Source organism: Anomaloglossus baeobatrachus, chromosome 5 (genome assembly GCF_048569485.1).
Source record: "Anomaloglossus baeobatrachus isolate aAnoBae1 chromosome 5, aAnoBae1.hap1, whole genome shotgun sequence".
Lineage (NCBI taxonomy): Eukaryota > Metazoa > Chordata > Amphibia > Anura > Aromobatidae > Anomaloglossus > Anomaloglossus baeobatrachus.
Genome location: NC_134357.1, coordinates 57,989,541 through 58,004,253, shown reverse-complemented (window position 1 = coordinate 58,004,253; position 14,713 = coordinate 57,989,541). Strand labels below are relative to the sequence as shown.

General features: G+C 52.0%; 1 protein-coding gene across 2 annotated transcripts in view; it reads right to left on the bottom strand.

Moving 5' to 3' along the window:
- Positions 1-13,728, bottom strand: part of SFR1 (SWI5 dependent homologous recombination repair protein 1) — a 71,006-nt gene extending 57,278 nt beyond the window's left edge. The window contains exons 1-2 of one of the 2 annotated variants that reach the window (XM_075352274.1): positions 13,663-13,728; positions 9,945-10,038 (exon numbers count right to left, since the gene is read on the bottom strand). In XM_075352274.1, coding sequence (XP_075208389.1) covers positions 9,945-10,038; positions 13,663-13,709 — 141 coding nt within the window. In that variant the 5' untranslated portion in view covers positions 13,710-13,728. Of the gene's footprint in view, positions 1-9,944; positions 10,039-13,518; positions 13,629-13,662 lie in introns of those variants that run through there. The other variant, XM_075352275.1, reaches the window with a different exon arrangement.
- Between the last annotated feature and the right edge of the window lie 985 nt (positions 13,729-14,713).

The window sequence follows — 14,713 nt, the reverse complement described above, 5'->3', positions numbered from 1 at the left end:
ACGCATAAGGGAGTTGAAACTGCGACCAATCCTGAACGAAGGCGTCTGCCGCCAGAGCTCTGTGATCGTGAGACCGCGCCATGAATGCCGGGACCTTGTTGTTGTGCTGAGACGCCATTAGGTCGACGTCCGGCATCCCCCAGCGGCAACAGATCTCCTGAAACACGTCCGGGTGAAGGGACCATTCCCCTGCATCCATGCCCTGGCGACTGAGAAAGTCTGCTTCCCAGTTTTCTACGCTCGGGATGTGAACTGCGGATATGGTGGGTGCTGTGGCTTCCACCCACAGCAGAATCCGCCGGACTTCCTAGAAGGCTTGCCGACTGCGTGTCCCACCTTGGTGGTTGATGTAAGCCACCGCTGTGGAGTTGTCCGACTGAATTCGGATCTGCCTGCCTTCCAGCCACTGTTGGAACGCTTTTAGGGCAAGATACACTGCCCTGATCTCCAGAACATTGATCTGAAGTGAGGACTCTTGCTGAGTCCACGTACCCTGAGCCCTGTGGTGGAGAAAGATCGCTCCCCACCCTGACAGACTCGCGTCCGTCGTGATCACCGCCCAGGATGGGGTTAGGCAAGATTTCCCTTTCGATAATGAGGTGGGAAAAAGCCACCACCGAAGGGAAGCTTTGGTTGCTTGAGAGAGGGAGACGTTCCTGTCTATGGACGTCGGCATCCTGTCCCACTTGCGTAGGATGTCCCATTGAAGAGGACGCAGGTGAAACTGCGCGAAAGGGACTGCTTCCATTGCTGCCACCATCTTCCCCAGGAAGTGCATGAGGCGCCTCAAGGGGTGTGACCGACCTTGAAGGAGTGATTGTACCCCTGTCTGTAGTGACCGCTGTTTGTCCAGCGGAAGCTTCACTATCGCTGGAAGAGTAAGAAACTCCATGCCAAGATATGTCAGCGATTGGACCGGTGTCAGATTTGACTTTGGAAAATTGATGATCCACCCGAAACTCTGGAGAATCTCCAGAGTAACGTTGAGGCTGTGTTGGCATGCCTCTTGAGAGGGTGCCTTGACCAGCAGATCGTCTAAGTAGGGTATCACTGAGTGACCCTGAGAGTGGAGGACCGCAACTACTGTAGCCATGACCTTGGTGAAAACCCTTGGGGCTGTCGCCAGGCCGAACGGCAGTGCCGCGAACTGAAGGTGTTCGTCTCCTATGGCGAAGCGCAAGAAGCGCTGATGCTCTGGAGCAATTGGTACGTGGAGATAAGCATCCTGATATCGATCGATGCTAGGAAATCTCCTTGGGACATTGAGGCGATGACGGAGCGGAGGGATTCCATCCGGAACCGCCTGGTCCTTACGTGTTTGTTGAACAGTTTTAGGTCCAAAACAGGACAGAAGGACCCGTCCTTCTTTGGAACCACAAACAGGTTGGAGTAGAAACCGTGACCCTGTTGCTGAAGAGGAACCGGGACCACCACTCCTTCTGCCTTCAGAATGCCCACCGCCTGCAGCAGAGCCTTGGCTCGCTCGGGAGGCGGAGATGTTCTGAAGAATCGAGTCGGAGGACGAGAGCTGAACTCTATCCTGTAACCGTGAGACAAAATGTCTCTCACCCAACGGTCTTTTACTTGTGGCAGCCAGGTGTCGCAAAAGCGGGAGAGCCTGCCACCGACCGAGGATGCGGTGTGAGGAGGCCGTAAGTCATGAGGAAGCCGCCTTGGTAGCGGCGCCTCCGGCGGTCTTTTTAGGGCGTGATTTAGACCGCCACGCGTCGAAGTTCCTCTGATCCTTCTGAGGCCTTTTGGACGAGGAGAATTGGACCTGCCTGCGCCCCGCAAGGACCGAAACCTCGACTGTCCCCTCCTCTGTTGGGGTATGATCGGTTTAGCCTGAGGAAAGGATGTATCCTTTCCCTTGGATTGTTTGATGATTTCATCCAGTCGCTCACCAAACAAGCGGTCGCCAGAGAATGGCAAACTGGTTAGGCACTTTTTGGAAGCAGAATCTGCCTTCCATTCCCGCAACCACAAGGCTCTGCGTATTACCACTGAATTGTCGGACGCAACCGCCTTCCGGCTCGCCGAGTCCAGGACAGCATTAATGGCGTATGACGCAAACGCTGACGTTTGAGATGTTAAAGACGCAGCCTGCGACGCAGACATACGTGTGACTGCCTCAATTTGCGCTTGAGCCGCTGAGACCGCTTGGAGCGACCAGACGGCTGCGAAAGCTGGAGCAAAGACACGGCAATAGCTTCATAGATGGATTTCAACCAGAGCTCCATCTGTCTGTCAGTGGCATCTTTGAGTGAAGCCATATCTTCCACTGCAACTAAGGATTTAGCCGCTGGAGATAGGAGGTCCACATTGGAACACTGAACCCAGCCCTTGACAACGTCAAAAGGGAAGAGATAACGTGTATCCTTAAGGCGTTTGGCAAAAACGATATCTGGACAAGCCTGGTGGTTCTGGACTGCCTCCCTGAAGTCAGAGTGATCCAGAAAGCGTACTCAATGTACGCTTGGGGAACCTGAAACGGAACTTCTCCTTCTGAGAAGCTGACTCCTCAGGCGTAGGAGCTGAGGGAGAAATAACCAACATATGATTGATGGACGCCGTAAGATCGTTCACTACGGTGTCACAATCAGGTGTATCCAGGTAGAGAACGTTCTCAGGATCAGAATCCTGATCAGATACCTCCGCCTTATCATAGAGAGAGTCCCCATGCTGAGACCCTGAATGATGCGGTGACGTCGAGGGATGCTCCCAGCGAGGTCGCTTAGGGGGTCTGGGACTGCGGTCAGAGTCAGACCCCTCACCCTGGGATCCCTGAGACACTCCAGGAGCACCTTGTTGTACCAACTGGGGGGGGGGGGGGGACCAGGGGCAATGAATCAACAGAGCCCATGGTCTGAGGGACCAATCTGGACTGCAAGGCTTCTAGTATCTTAGCCATAGTCTCAGAAAGTCTGAAGTAAATACTGCAAACTCCGTCCCCATCACCTGGACCATTAGCAGAGACTCCGGCTGAGTAAGTTCCACAAGGGCCGTGCATTGCATACAATTGGGGTCCGTGGAACCTGCCGGCAGTATAGCCGTACATGCTGTACAGGCTGCATAGAAAACCTGTGCTTCTGCACCCTTGTTTTTCACAGACGATATGCTGTTATCTCCCCCGAACAATCAAGGAGGGTATATAGCCAAAATACAAAAGTGCGACCGAACAGTGCAATGTATAGCGTACAAGCATATATCTATATGTGCATTTCGGCACTAGTGGGGTCAGCACCACAGGTGCTGCTTACCGCCCGCTCACAGCGGTTGTGTGACCACCAGAATCCCTGCCAGGGTCTTCCCAAACTTGTCTCTTTTCTCAGTCACAGAAAAAACTGACATGAATGGCTGCCGGCGTCCTGTGTAGAGGAGGAGGCCGTGGGCGTGCCCCAGAAAGTGCGGGAATCCGGTTTCACACTGTGTACAGTGAGAGGGGTGGAGTATGCAAAGCATGCTCCATCTCTCAGCGCTGCCGTGCTGTGCAGCGTCACGCCCTTACCCTGACTGGCAGGCCAGTGGGCGGTAACGAAGTGAGAGTAGGCCGCAAAAGCCGGGGACTAGAGTGATAAGCGCGGCCCGGCATATAAGCCCTGGTCGGCGCGGAAGTCCCCGGCGCACCACAAGTCCCAGCCGCGCCTGAGATAAAAATGGCAGCGGCGGTTAGCGCGGCAGTCCCCCAATACTCTAACACACCCAGCACGCTGTAGTGTGCGATGGCACCAGTGTGGGCAGCGCCGCCATCCCTGGCGCACTAACACACCCAGCAGTGCTGCCGTGTGTCTGTGCGCGGTCCCCTTTATGGGGACACAGAGTACCTCAACGTAGCAGGGCCATGTCCCTGAGGATACTCAGCTCCATGTCCAGCAGATTCCCAGGGGCTGTGGATGGAGCACGGCCTCAGTGCCTGGAGACCGATAAGATCCCACTTCACCCAGAGCCCTAAGGGGATGGGGAAGGAAAGCAGCATGTGGGCTCCAGCCTCCGTACCCGCAATGGGTACCTCAACCTTAACAAACACCGCCGACAAAAGTGGGGTGAGAAGGGAGCATGCTGGGGGCCCTAGTATGGGCCCTCTTTTCTTCCATCCGACATAGTCAGCAGCTGCTGCTGACTAAACAGTGGAGCTATGCGTGGATGTCTGACCTCCTTCGCACAAAGCATGAAAACTGAGGAGCCCGTGATCCCACGGGGGGTGTATAGGCAGAAGGGGAGGGGCCTTACACTTTTAAGTGTAATACTTTGTGTGGCCTCCGGAGGCAGTAGCTATACACCCAATTGTCTGGGTCTCCCAATAGAGCGACAAAGAAATTTTACAAGTCCTGTGATAGATCTTAGCGGAGGAAGACTTGCGGGCCCGAGTCATAGTGGAGATGACTTCAGGGGGAATACCAGAAGCCGTCAAAATCCAGGACTCAAGAGCCACGCCGTCAATTTGAGGGCCGCAGAATTTGGGCGGAAAATCGGACCTTGCGAGAGTAGGTCTGGACGGTCCGGGAGATGCCACGGCATTTCTACGGACAGTTGGAGCAGATCCGGATACCAAGCTCGCCTGGGCCAGTCCGGTGCAATGAGGATGACTCGACGACCCTCCATTCTGATCTTGCGCAGGACTCTGGGCAAGAGAGCTAGAGCGGGAAACACGTAGGACAGACGAAACTGGGACCAGTCCTGAACCAGAGCGTCCGCGGCGAAGGCCTGAGAATCGTGGGAGCGAGCCACGTAAACAGGGACTTTGTTGTTGTGACGGGATGCCATGAGGTCCACGTCCGGAGTGCCCCATCTGCGGCAGATCGACTGAAATACTGCCGGATGCAGGGACCACTCGCCAGCGTCCACGCTTTGACGGCTGAGATAATCTGCCTCCCAGTTGTCCACGCCTGGGAAGTGGACTGCGGATATGGTGGACCTGGAGTCCTCCGCCCATTGAAGAATGCGATGAACCTCCATCATTGCCAGTCGGCTGCGTGTCCCGCCTTGATGGTTGATGTAGGCAACCGCTGTCGCGTTGTCTGACTGGACTCGAATGTGCCTGCCCGCCAGTAGGCGGTGAAATGCTAGGAGAGCTAGAAGCACGGCTCTGGTTTCCAGCACATTGATTGAGAGGGCTGACTCGGACGGAGTCCAAGTGCCCTGTGCTCTGTGGTGGAGACATACCGCTCCCCAGCAGGATAGACTGGCATCCGTGGTGAGAATCACCCAGGACGGGGCCAGGAAGGAGCGCCCTTGGGACAGGGAGAGGGGCCGAAGCCACCACTGAAGAGAGCTCCTGGTCCGTGGCGACAGAGTCACTAACTTGTGTAAGGAGGAAGGCCGCTTGTCCCAACAGCGGAGAATGTCCAGCTGCAGGGGGCGCAGATGGAACTGGGCAAAGGGAACAGCCTCCATGGACGCCACCATCTGACCCAGCACCTGCATCAGACGCCTGAGGGTATAACGGCGGGACCTCAGGAGAGATCGCACCTCCAACTGGAGTGACAGCTGTTTGTCTAAGGGCAACTTCACAAGTGCCGGCAAAGTCTCGAACTGCATCCCTAGGTACATGAGACTCTGGGTCGGAGTCAGAGTAGATTTGGGAAGATTGACAAGCCACCCGAATTGGGCTAGAGTGGTGAGAGTGAGCGAGACACTCCGCTGACAGTCTGCGCTGGATGGAGCCTTGACTAGAAGGTCATCCAGGTAAGGGAGCACCGCCAAGCCCTGGAGGTGCAGAACCGCAATCACTGCTGCCATGACTTTGGTGAATACCCGAGGGGCTGTGGCTAACCCGAAGGGGAGAGCCACGAATTGGAAATGATCTTCTCCTATTGCAAAACGTAGCCAACGCTGGTGTGACACTGCAATTGGCACATGTAGATAGGCATCTCTGATGTCGATGGACGCCAGAAAATCCCCTTGGGTCATTGAGGCAATGACTGATCGCAGAGACTCCATGCGAAAGTGCCGCACCCGAACATGCTTGTTGAGAAGCTTGAGATCCAGGATGGGCCGGAAGGTACCGTCCTTTTTGGGAACTAGGAAGAGGTTTGAGTAAAAACCTCTGAACCGTTCCCGGGCGGGAACTGGTACAATTACTCCGTTTGCCTGCAAGGCTGCCACGGCCTGTGAGAAGGCGGCGGCCTTGGAGCAAGGGGGAGTTGAGAGAAAAAATCTGTTCGGCGGGCTGGAAGAGAATTCTATCCTGTAGCTGTGAGAGATGATATCTCTTACCCACTGATCGGAGACTTGTTGAAACCAAGCGTCGCCAAAGTGGGAGAGCCTGCCACCGACTAAGGACGTTGCTGGAGCGGGCAGAGAGTCACGAGGAGGCTGCCTTAGTGGCAGAACCTCCTGCGGTCTTCTGTGGACGCGCTTTTGGGCGCCAGTTGGATTTCTGGTCCTTAGCTGAGTTAGCGGACGAGGCGGAGGGCTTAGAGGACGACCAGTTGGAGGAACGAAAGGAACGAAACCTCGACTGAGTCCTACCCTGGGCAGGTTTCCTGGTCTTGGTTTGTGGCATGGAAGTACTGTTCCCGCCAGTAGCTTCTTTAATAATTTCATCCAGCTGTTCCCCAAACAGCCGGGAACCAGCAAAAGGGAGCCCAGCAAGGTACTTCTTTGAAGAAGCATCTGCCTTCCACTCTCGAAGCCACAAGACCCTGCGGATAACGAGGGAATTAGCCGAAGCCACCGCAGTGCGGTGAGAAGCCTCTAGCATGGCAGACATGGCATAAGATGAAAAAGCTGAAGCTTGAGAAGTTAAGGCAACCATCTCGGGCACAGATTCCCTGGTGAGGGAATGCATCTCCTCTAGAGAAGCAGAGATGGCTTTGAGAGCCCACACTGCTGCAAAAGTTGGGGAAAACGCGGCCCCCGCCACTTCATACACGGATTTGGCCAGAAGGTCAATCTGACGGTCAGTGGAATCCTTAAGGAGAGTGCCATCAGCCACCGACACAACGGTCCGGGCTGAGAGCCTAGACACTGGAGGGTCTACCTTTGGGGAGTGAGCCCACTCCTTGACCACCTCAGGTGGAAAGGGAAAACGGTCATCAGAACCACGCTTTGGGAAGCGTTTGTCAGGACAGGCCCTGGGTTTGGTCACAGCGTTCTGAAAACTGGAGTGGTTAAAGAACACACTCTTTACTCTCTTGGGCGAGGTAAACTGGTGCTTTTCTGCCAGAGAGGGTTGCTCCTCTGATACTGGCGGATTGAGATCCAGTACAGAATTAATGGAAGCAATCAAGTCACTAAGATCTGAGTCACCCTCGGAAAGATCAATGGGGCACATGGAGTTAGCTTCCGAGCCCCCTGTAAAGGCATCCTCCTCATCATGCGAGTCAGCTCTTGAATCAGAGCCGTGGGATGAGGAGGGAGAAGAAACCCTGCGGCTCCTCTTAGGAGGACGGGGTCTGTGCCCTGATGATGAATCCTCTGTGAGCTCCGATGGACGGAGGTCAGATCGTGAAGGGGCTGATGCATATTCATCAAAGTCCTGGACAGAAGTCACATGGACTCGGCAAAAGACTGGGAGATAGACCTAGAGAAGGACTCTACCCAGGCCGGGGGTTCAGCCACAGGTGCAGAAGCAGCCTGAGGGACCACTGGGGGTGAGACTCCAGGCTGTGGCACCTCCAAGTTAGAGCAGACATCACAATGGGGATAGGTGCTCTGTTCAGGCAGCATGAGCTTGCATTCAGCGCATACAGTATAAAGCTTTGGAGCCTTGCTCCTCGTGTGAGACATGCTGCTGGAGTGGGGACAGCTTCTACAAGAGAATGAACCCCAGGGAGTATATATAGAGGTCCACAACCGGAGACCGGCTGTGGCTTACCAGACCGCTGGAAGTGGTGTTGTGTGCCCTCCAGATCCCAAAGCCCAAACCTCCAATGCAATGCAATGCATGGATGCAGAGTGCAGGAAGGCCCAGCGCAGAGTGAACCCTGTCCAGAAAATGGCCGCCGGAGCGAAGAGAGGGGGCGGGACGGGGGCGTTCCTGTAGGAAGAGCGGGATCTGGAGGGCCATAGAAACCTGCAGGGGAGGAGTCACGCACAGCAGTGGGGAGTGTCCCTCCCCTGTACAGGACGGCCGCCGGGAGGAGCCGTGCCTGTCCCTCTGCATGAGTGACATGCGAGGGAATGGGCGCCGGTAACAGAAACTAGGCCTCCGGCAAAGCCGGGGCCTAAATTTGAGCAGCGAGGCCGACGCGCAGGCACCATCAGCGCGGTTATCGGGCGAAAGCCAGAGAACCCGCCGGAAATGTCAAATAAACACAGCAACACACTCTCCCCCATACAATAAGAACAGTGACCCCCAACATATGAACGTCTCAGGTACTTAGCTGCTGAGATGCAGGGCCAGGTCCCTGGGGATGAGTGCTCTGGTCCAGCAGGGTCCTGAAGGGCTGTGGACGGAGACCGGTGTCCAGCCAGGCATGGAGACCGCCCTGGCTCCGACTTCAAGCCAGAGCCCAGGAGGGATGGTGAAGGAGCACGGCATGTAAGGCTCCAGCCTTAAAAATCAACCTTACAACACCACCGACACAGTGGGGTGAGAAGGGACATGCCGGGAGTCCAGACGTGGACCTGCACTTCTTCAAAATCTTTCCAAAAAGCAAAAAAATCATATGAGAATGCATGTGTGGATGTATGCCTCCTGAACACAAAGCGATAAACTGGCTGGGACTGGCTCACCAGGGGGTGTATAAGCTTAGAGGGAGGAGCTACACTTTTAGGTGTAGTACTTTGTGTGTCCTCCGGAGGCAGAAGATAAACACCCAAGGTCTGGGTCTCCCAAAGGAACGATAAAGAAATCCGCACCTATGAAAAGGTGCGGATTCCGGGGGAAAGCTGCGGATTTTGATGCAGAAAAATCCGCAGATACAGAGTCCCATGGGCACATAGCCTAAGGGGTAGTTTGCACACTACGACATCGCAAGTCGATGCTGCGATGCCGAGCGCGATAGTCCCCGCCCCCATAGCAGCTGCGATATATTGTGATTGCTGGCGTAGCGAACATTATCGTTACGGCAGCTTCACATGGACTCACCTGCCCTGCGACGTCGCTTTGGCCAGCGACCCGCCTCCTTCCTAAGGGGGCGGGTCGTGCGGCGTCACAGCGACGTCACATGGCAGGCGGCCAATAGAAGCGGGGGGCGGAGATGAGCGGGACGTAAACATCCCGCCCGCCTCTTTCCTTCCTCATTGCAGTCGGGACACAGGTAGGAGATGTTCCTCGCTCCTGTGGCTTCATACACAGCGATGTGTGCTGCCGCAGGAACGAGGAACAACATCGTATCGTCTCTGCTGCAAAATTATGGAAATGTCGGACCCTACACCGATCATACGATAACGACGCTTTTGCGCTCGTTAATCGTATGTAAAGGATTCGCATACTGCGATGTCGACAGCGACGCCGGATGTGCGTCACTTTCTATTTGACCCCACTGACATCGCAGCTGCGATGTCGCAACGTGCAAAGTACCCCGAAGGATATGTGCGCACGCTGCGGATTTACTGAAGAAAATGTGTCTAACATTGCAGCAGTCATTCCCCAGCAAAACCTATGGGTTTTAAAAAATGCTGTGTGCACACTGCGTTTCTTTTATACCTGCAGATTTTCCGCTGCGGAATTAATGAGCATGTCACTTCTTTTCAGCAGGTACCTGCGGTTTTTGCCATAGATAATGGTAAAAATCTGCAGGGACCAACCTGCGGCAAACCGCGGTAAAACCGCATGCAGATTTTGTTGTGGTTTTGGTGCGGATTTTTACCGCGGGGGCGAGATTTCAGAGGGTCCAGTTTTTCCTAAAGAAAAAGTCACATTCTAGTGCACACATGGCCTAAGAGTGGTAGATTTGCAACAGCTGTAGGGGTCGGGTGTGGGGGGGATCACTGTTCTATAGGTCTCTGATCTGCAGGGAGTCTCCGTCTGTTTTGTCCCTCCTTTTTCATCTTACTTCTATAGCTGATAAGTTGTTCTCAGGATCCGATGAGCCCATGTACGTTGTGGATGGAGAAGATGAGAGAGGATTGTCCATTGTCCAAGTGTTCCTGTTGCCGAAAGAAAAATAATGGAGAAATATTAGGTACAGAGGTAACAAAAAATAATAAAACACGATATAAAAAGCAGACATGAAAACATTCAAACTATCAGTATACATGTCTGTAATCTACGTGTACAGGACGCAGCTCCTGTGCCGATCCATGGCGCGTATATACGTGAGAGGTGTGTACATAGACTACCCCGCTCTTTGCTATCGCCTGATCCTCTGGGAGATAAGCGGCGGCCAGGAGTCCGCTCCCCATTGAAAACGCATGGTCACTCAGTAGAGGTGGCTCAATGATCACTTGGCATCTCACTAAAGTGGACTCTGTGCCGCCAGTTATTTTGCAGATTATCACAGAACCCTACAGAATCAGAGCCGCACACAGGGACATTATGGGCCCACATATCGCTAAACAAAATGGCCACCAACTTCCCCCTCCGTGATAGACACAGGGGGCAGGTTGTACAGCGTAGAAGCACAATGACAATCACCGGTTACCGCCATTGATGTGAATTATGATGAAAGATTGAGGTTGCGAGCAGCACCGGCTTCTGTGTCGATAAATCCAGTCTTCCCTCAGAACTATCAGCGATCCAAGTAAGCAAAGAAATTGGGCAGTGTCCTGGGAACACGGCTTTCTTGAGCCCAGTACACAGACGCAATGTACCGACCCACAAAGGGGCATTTATCTATGGGAAGTAAGTGGATCTGGGGGAAATCTGAGTTACCGTATTTTTACCGGCATATTGAGGCTAAGGCTAGTTTCACACTTGCGTTGGATGGCTTCCGTAGCATTGCGTTTTGTTACGGATGCGTTGCATATAGTGGCACAACGGATGCTACGGATCGTACAAAACAACGGAAAGCTTTTTTTTTTTTTATTCTTTAGTTTTAACGGCAGCAGACTATTGTGAACGATCAGCTGATTGCTCTCAATAGCCGGAGGCCGGTGGCTCAGCTGAGCGCTGTCACTTGCCGGCGGCCGAGCATGCCGCCGGGCGAGCGCTCAGCTGAGCACTGTTACTTGCCGGCGGCCGGGCATGCCGGCAGGCGAGCGCTCAGCTGAGCGCTGTCACTTGCCGGCGGCCGGGCATGCCGACGGGCGAGCGCTCAGCCACCGCGAGACAAAATAAAGTTTTTGATTAAAAAAAAAAAAAAAAAAAGAAGAGCATGCGCAGTGAAATCCTGAGGATTCCGCTGCTCAAAACAACGTTACATGGTGCGTTCCTCCCGCCCAGCGGAAGCAACGCAGGTCCTTTTGGCACAATCCGTCCTCAATACAAGTCTATGGGAAACAGCGGAATCCGTTAACGGATTCCGCTGTTTTCCAAAAGGGCGGATTGTGACGGAAGGAAAACAACGCAAGTGTGAAAGTACCCTTATTCCTAAAGGGCTATTCCCAATAGAGTAAGTTATCCTTTATTCGTGAGATAGGGGATTACTTTTAATCACTAGAATCAGGTTCTTCAGTCCTGAATGGAGAGAGATGCAGCAGGCTTCTACTCCATTCATCGTCTATAGGACTGAGGGCTAGTGTAGCAATTCCATAAACAATGAATGGAGGTCGAACATTCAAGACAGGGCTGGTTCCTGGAGTCCCAGCAAAAAGTAAGTTATCCCCTATCCAATGGGCAGGAGATATCTTACAATTTTAGCAATAGCCCTTAAAAGGGATTTCCAGTGATAACTCGATCCATGGAATCCGACAACCAGGCCCCACAGTGCTAAGTAGATCGGGGAAATTTTTATCCTCAAGGGGGAAGCGTAGTTACAAAATGGAGCGGCAGGTCAGATGCCGGAGCACCGCTCCATTCATTGTCTATGTAGCTGCAGGAGAAAGTGGAGCACAGCCCCATAGAGAATGAATGGAGCAGCGGGTCACCGATAAAAGTTTCCTATACTGCTGATTAGTGCAGGACCCAGAGGTTGGACCCCCACGATCAGTATCAGATACCATAAGGCTATGTTCACACACTGCATCTCTTCGTAACCACAAAGATGCAGCGTTTTTGGCCTCAAAAAACACACCTGCGGTAAAAATGCATCAAAAATACGCATGAGTTTTTATCGCATTTTGCCCAATGTGGTTTTTTTAAATTAAATCTATTGACTGGAAGGGCTCAAAAGCGCTGGCAAGAGTGCAGAAAGAATGGACATACTGCATCTTCAAAAATGCAGCCAAGATACACTGTGTGGACAGCAAAATTGAAACCTCAGACTTTGCTGGGAAAACAAAATGTATGCATTTGGGTGCATCTTTGTGACCTCAAAAATGCACCAAACACGCAGTAAAAGATGCAGTGTGTGAACATAGCCTAATCTAGAGCAGCACGTCTAAGGGAGAATATGAAGGGACCATAGAACAGAGCTGCGTCCCCATCACTGGCATGTTGTACATATAAGGAATTGTCCAGATTATTCCTAAAAATGTTCAGATCTGGAACAAGAAAATACCAGGATATTCATCCATCACCGATCTCATACCATATTGTTGATTACATCGCGTCCTCGCTGGTCTCTGCTTTTAACCAATCACTAGCCACTGTGGTGACCAGCCTAGTGATTGGCTGCGTGGCAGTTTTTCAGTGTGAATAGAGAGAACCGAGCAGTAGAGACCGGCGGTGACCAAACACCGGAGCGTCAGGAGATTAGCAAGGGCAAGATCTAAGCAGTAGAGACCGGCAGGGACAAGGCAAACACCGGAGCGCCAGGAGATCAGCCAGGGCAAGATCTAAGCAGTAGAGACCGGCAGGGACCAGGCAAACACAGGAGCGGCAGGAGATCAGCCAGGGCAAGATCTAAGCAGTAGAGACCGGCAGGGACCAGGCAAACACAGGAGCGGCAGGAGATCAGCCAGGGCAACATCTAAGCAGTAGAGACCGGCAGGGACCAGGCAAACACTGGAGCGGCAGAAGATCAGCCAGGGCAAGATCTAAGCAGTAGAGACCGGCAGGGACCAGGCAAACACTGGAGCAGCAGGAGATCAGCGAGGGCAATTATAGCTTCGACTTTCACTTCTAACCATAAGTATATCCCCCCTAAAAACAAAAGGAGCAGGCACTTAAAGTGCAACTTAATCATCAGGGGGCACCAGACACATAGGGATGGTCAGCTGGACCACCGCAATCAAATTCCTCATCTAATGGAGTGGCGAGAGAGGGGGCGTAGATGTTTAAGAATATTTTATTTTCAGCTTTTTTAATGCTGTACAAAAAAAAATTGTTTAAACTTTATTATGCAAAAAAAAAAATATCAATGAATTAAAATAGCAATTACAAAAGAAAAAACATGAGCTTTTGTCTTCTGTTTACCCTCACCTTCAAACAAACAAAGAAAAAAAAATAAAAGATGACAAAATTGTACAAATCCCAACATAACAACAATGACAGGCACAAAACGGCCCCAAAAATTAACAACTCTGCAATGTGAAAGCTCACACCAAAAACAAGGCTTTCTACTTAAGGGGTTAAATTTACATGAGAACCTAATGGGGTTGTCTCCAGCAGCCGCCACACCACAAGTACGTGAGAGGCCTAAACACGACCGACCACCGGACTGCACGACCCCCGTAGGACGCCTTCCGGTCCCGATAAACAAACACGAGTGTGTGAGGTGACAGAATACTGACCGGACACCGGAAGCCACCTGTCTGTCGATCAAAGCTCCCGCCATCATAAGCCCCGCCCTTGGAGCGGTGACATCCTACAGTGGTGTAAACGTGGCAGCTCCACCAATCAGAGAACAGAATACGCAGCCATTCCACATCACGTGATCTCAGACTAGACACCTGATTGGATATTGATGCCTGTTGCGCTTCAGCATTTGACTGGAACGTCAGAAGAACTAGCATAGCTCGGCCAGCGTGGAGTTGTCATGGTGATATTAGATGGTCGCCACTGATAAGACGGCGCTCAGGTATTAGAGGAAGTGAAAGTGCTCAGCATAAAAACATTCAGAAAAGTGTGTGTGTGTATAAGTGTGTGTGTGTGTGTATAAGTGTGTGTGTATAAGTGTGTGTGTATAAGTGTGTGTATAAGTGTGTGTATAAGTGTGTGTGTATAAGTGTGTGTGTGTGTGTGTGTGTGTATAAGTGTGTGTATAAGTGTGTGTGTATAAGTGTGTGTGTATAAGTGTGTGTATAAGTGTGTGTATAAGTGTGTGTGTATAAGTGTGTGTGTGTGTGTGTGTGTGTATAAGTGTGTGTATAAGTGTGTGTGTATAAGTGTGTGTGTGTGTGTGTGTATAAGTGTGTGTGTGTGTATAAGTGTGTGTGTGTGTGTATAAGTGTGTGTGTGTGTATAAGTGTGTGTGTATAAGTGTGTGTGTGTATAAGTGTGTGTGTGTGTATAAGTGTGTGTGTGTGTGTATAAGTGTGTGTGTGTGTATAAGTGTGTGTGTATAAGTGTGTGTGTGTATAAGTGTGTGTGTGTATAAGTGTGTGTGTGTATAAGTGTGTGTGTGTGTATAAGTGTGTGTGTGTGTATAAGTGTGTGTGTGTGTGTATAAGTGTGTGTGTGTGTATAAGTGTGTGTGTATAAATGTGTGTGTGTGTGTGTGTATAAGTGTGTGTGTATAAGTGTGTGTGTGTGTATAAGTGTGTGTGTGTGTGTATAAGTGTGTGTGTGTGTATAAGTGTGTGTGTGTATAAGTGTGTGTGTGTGTATAAGTGTGTGTGTATA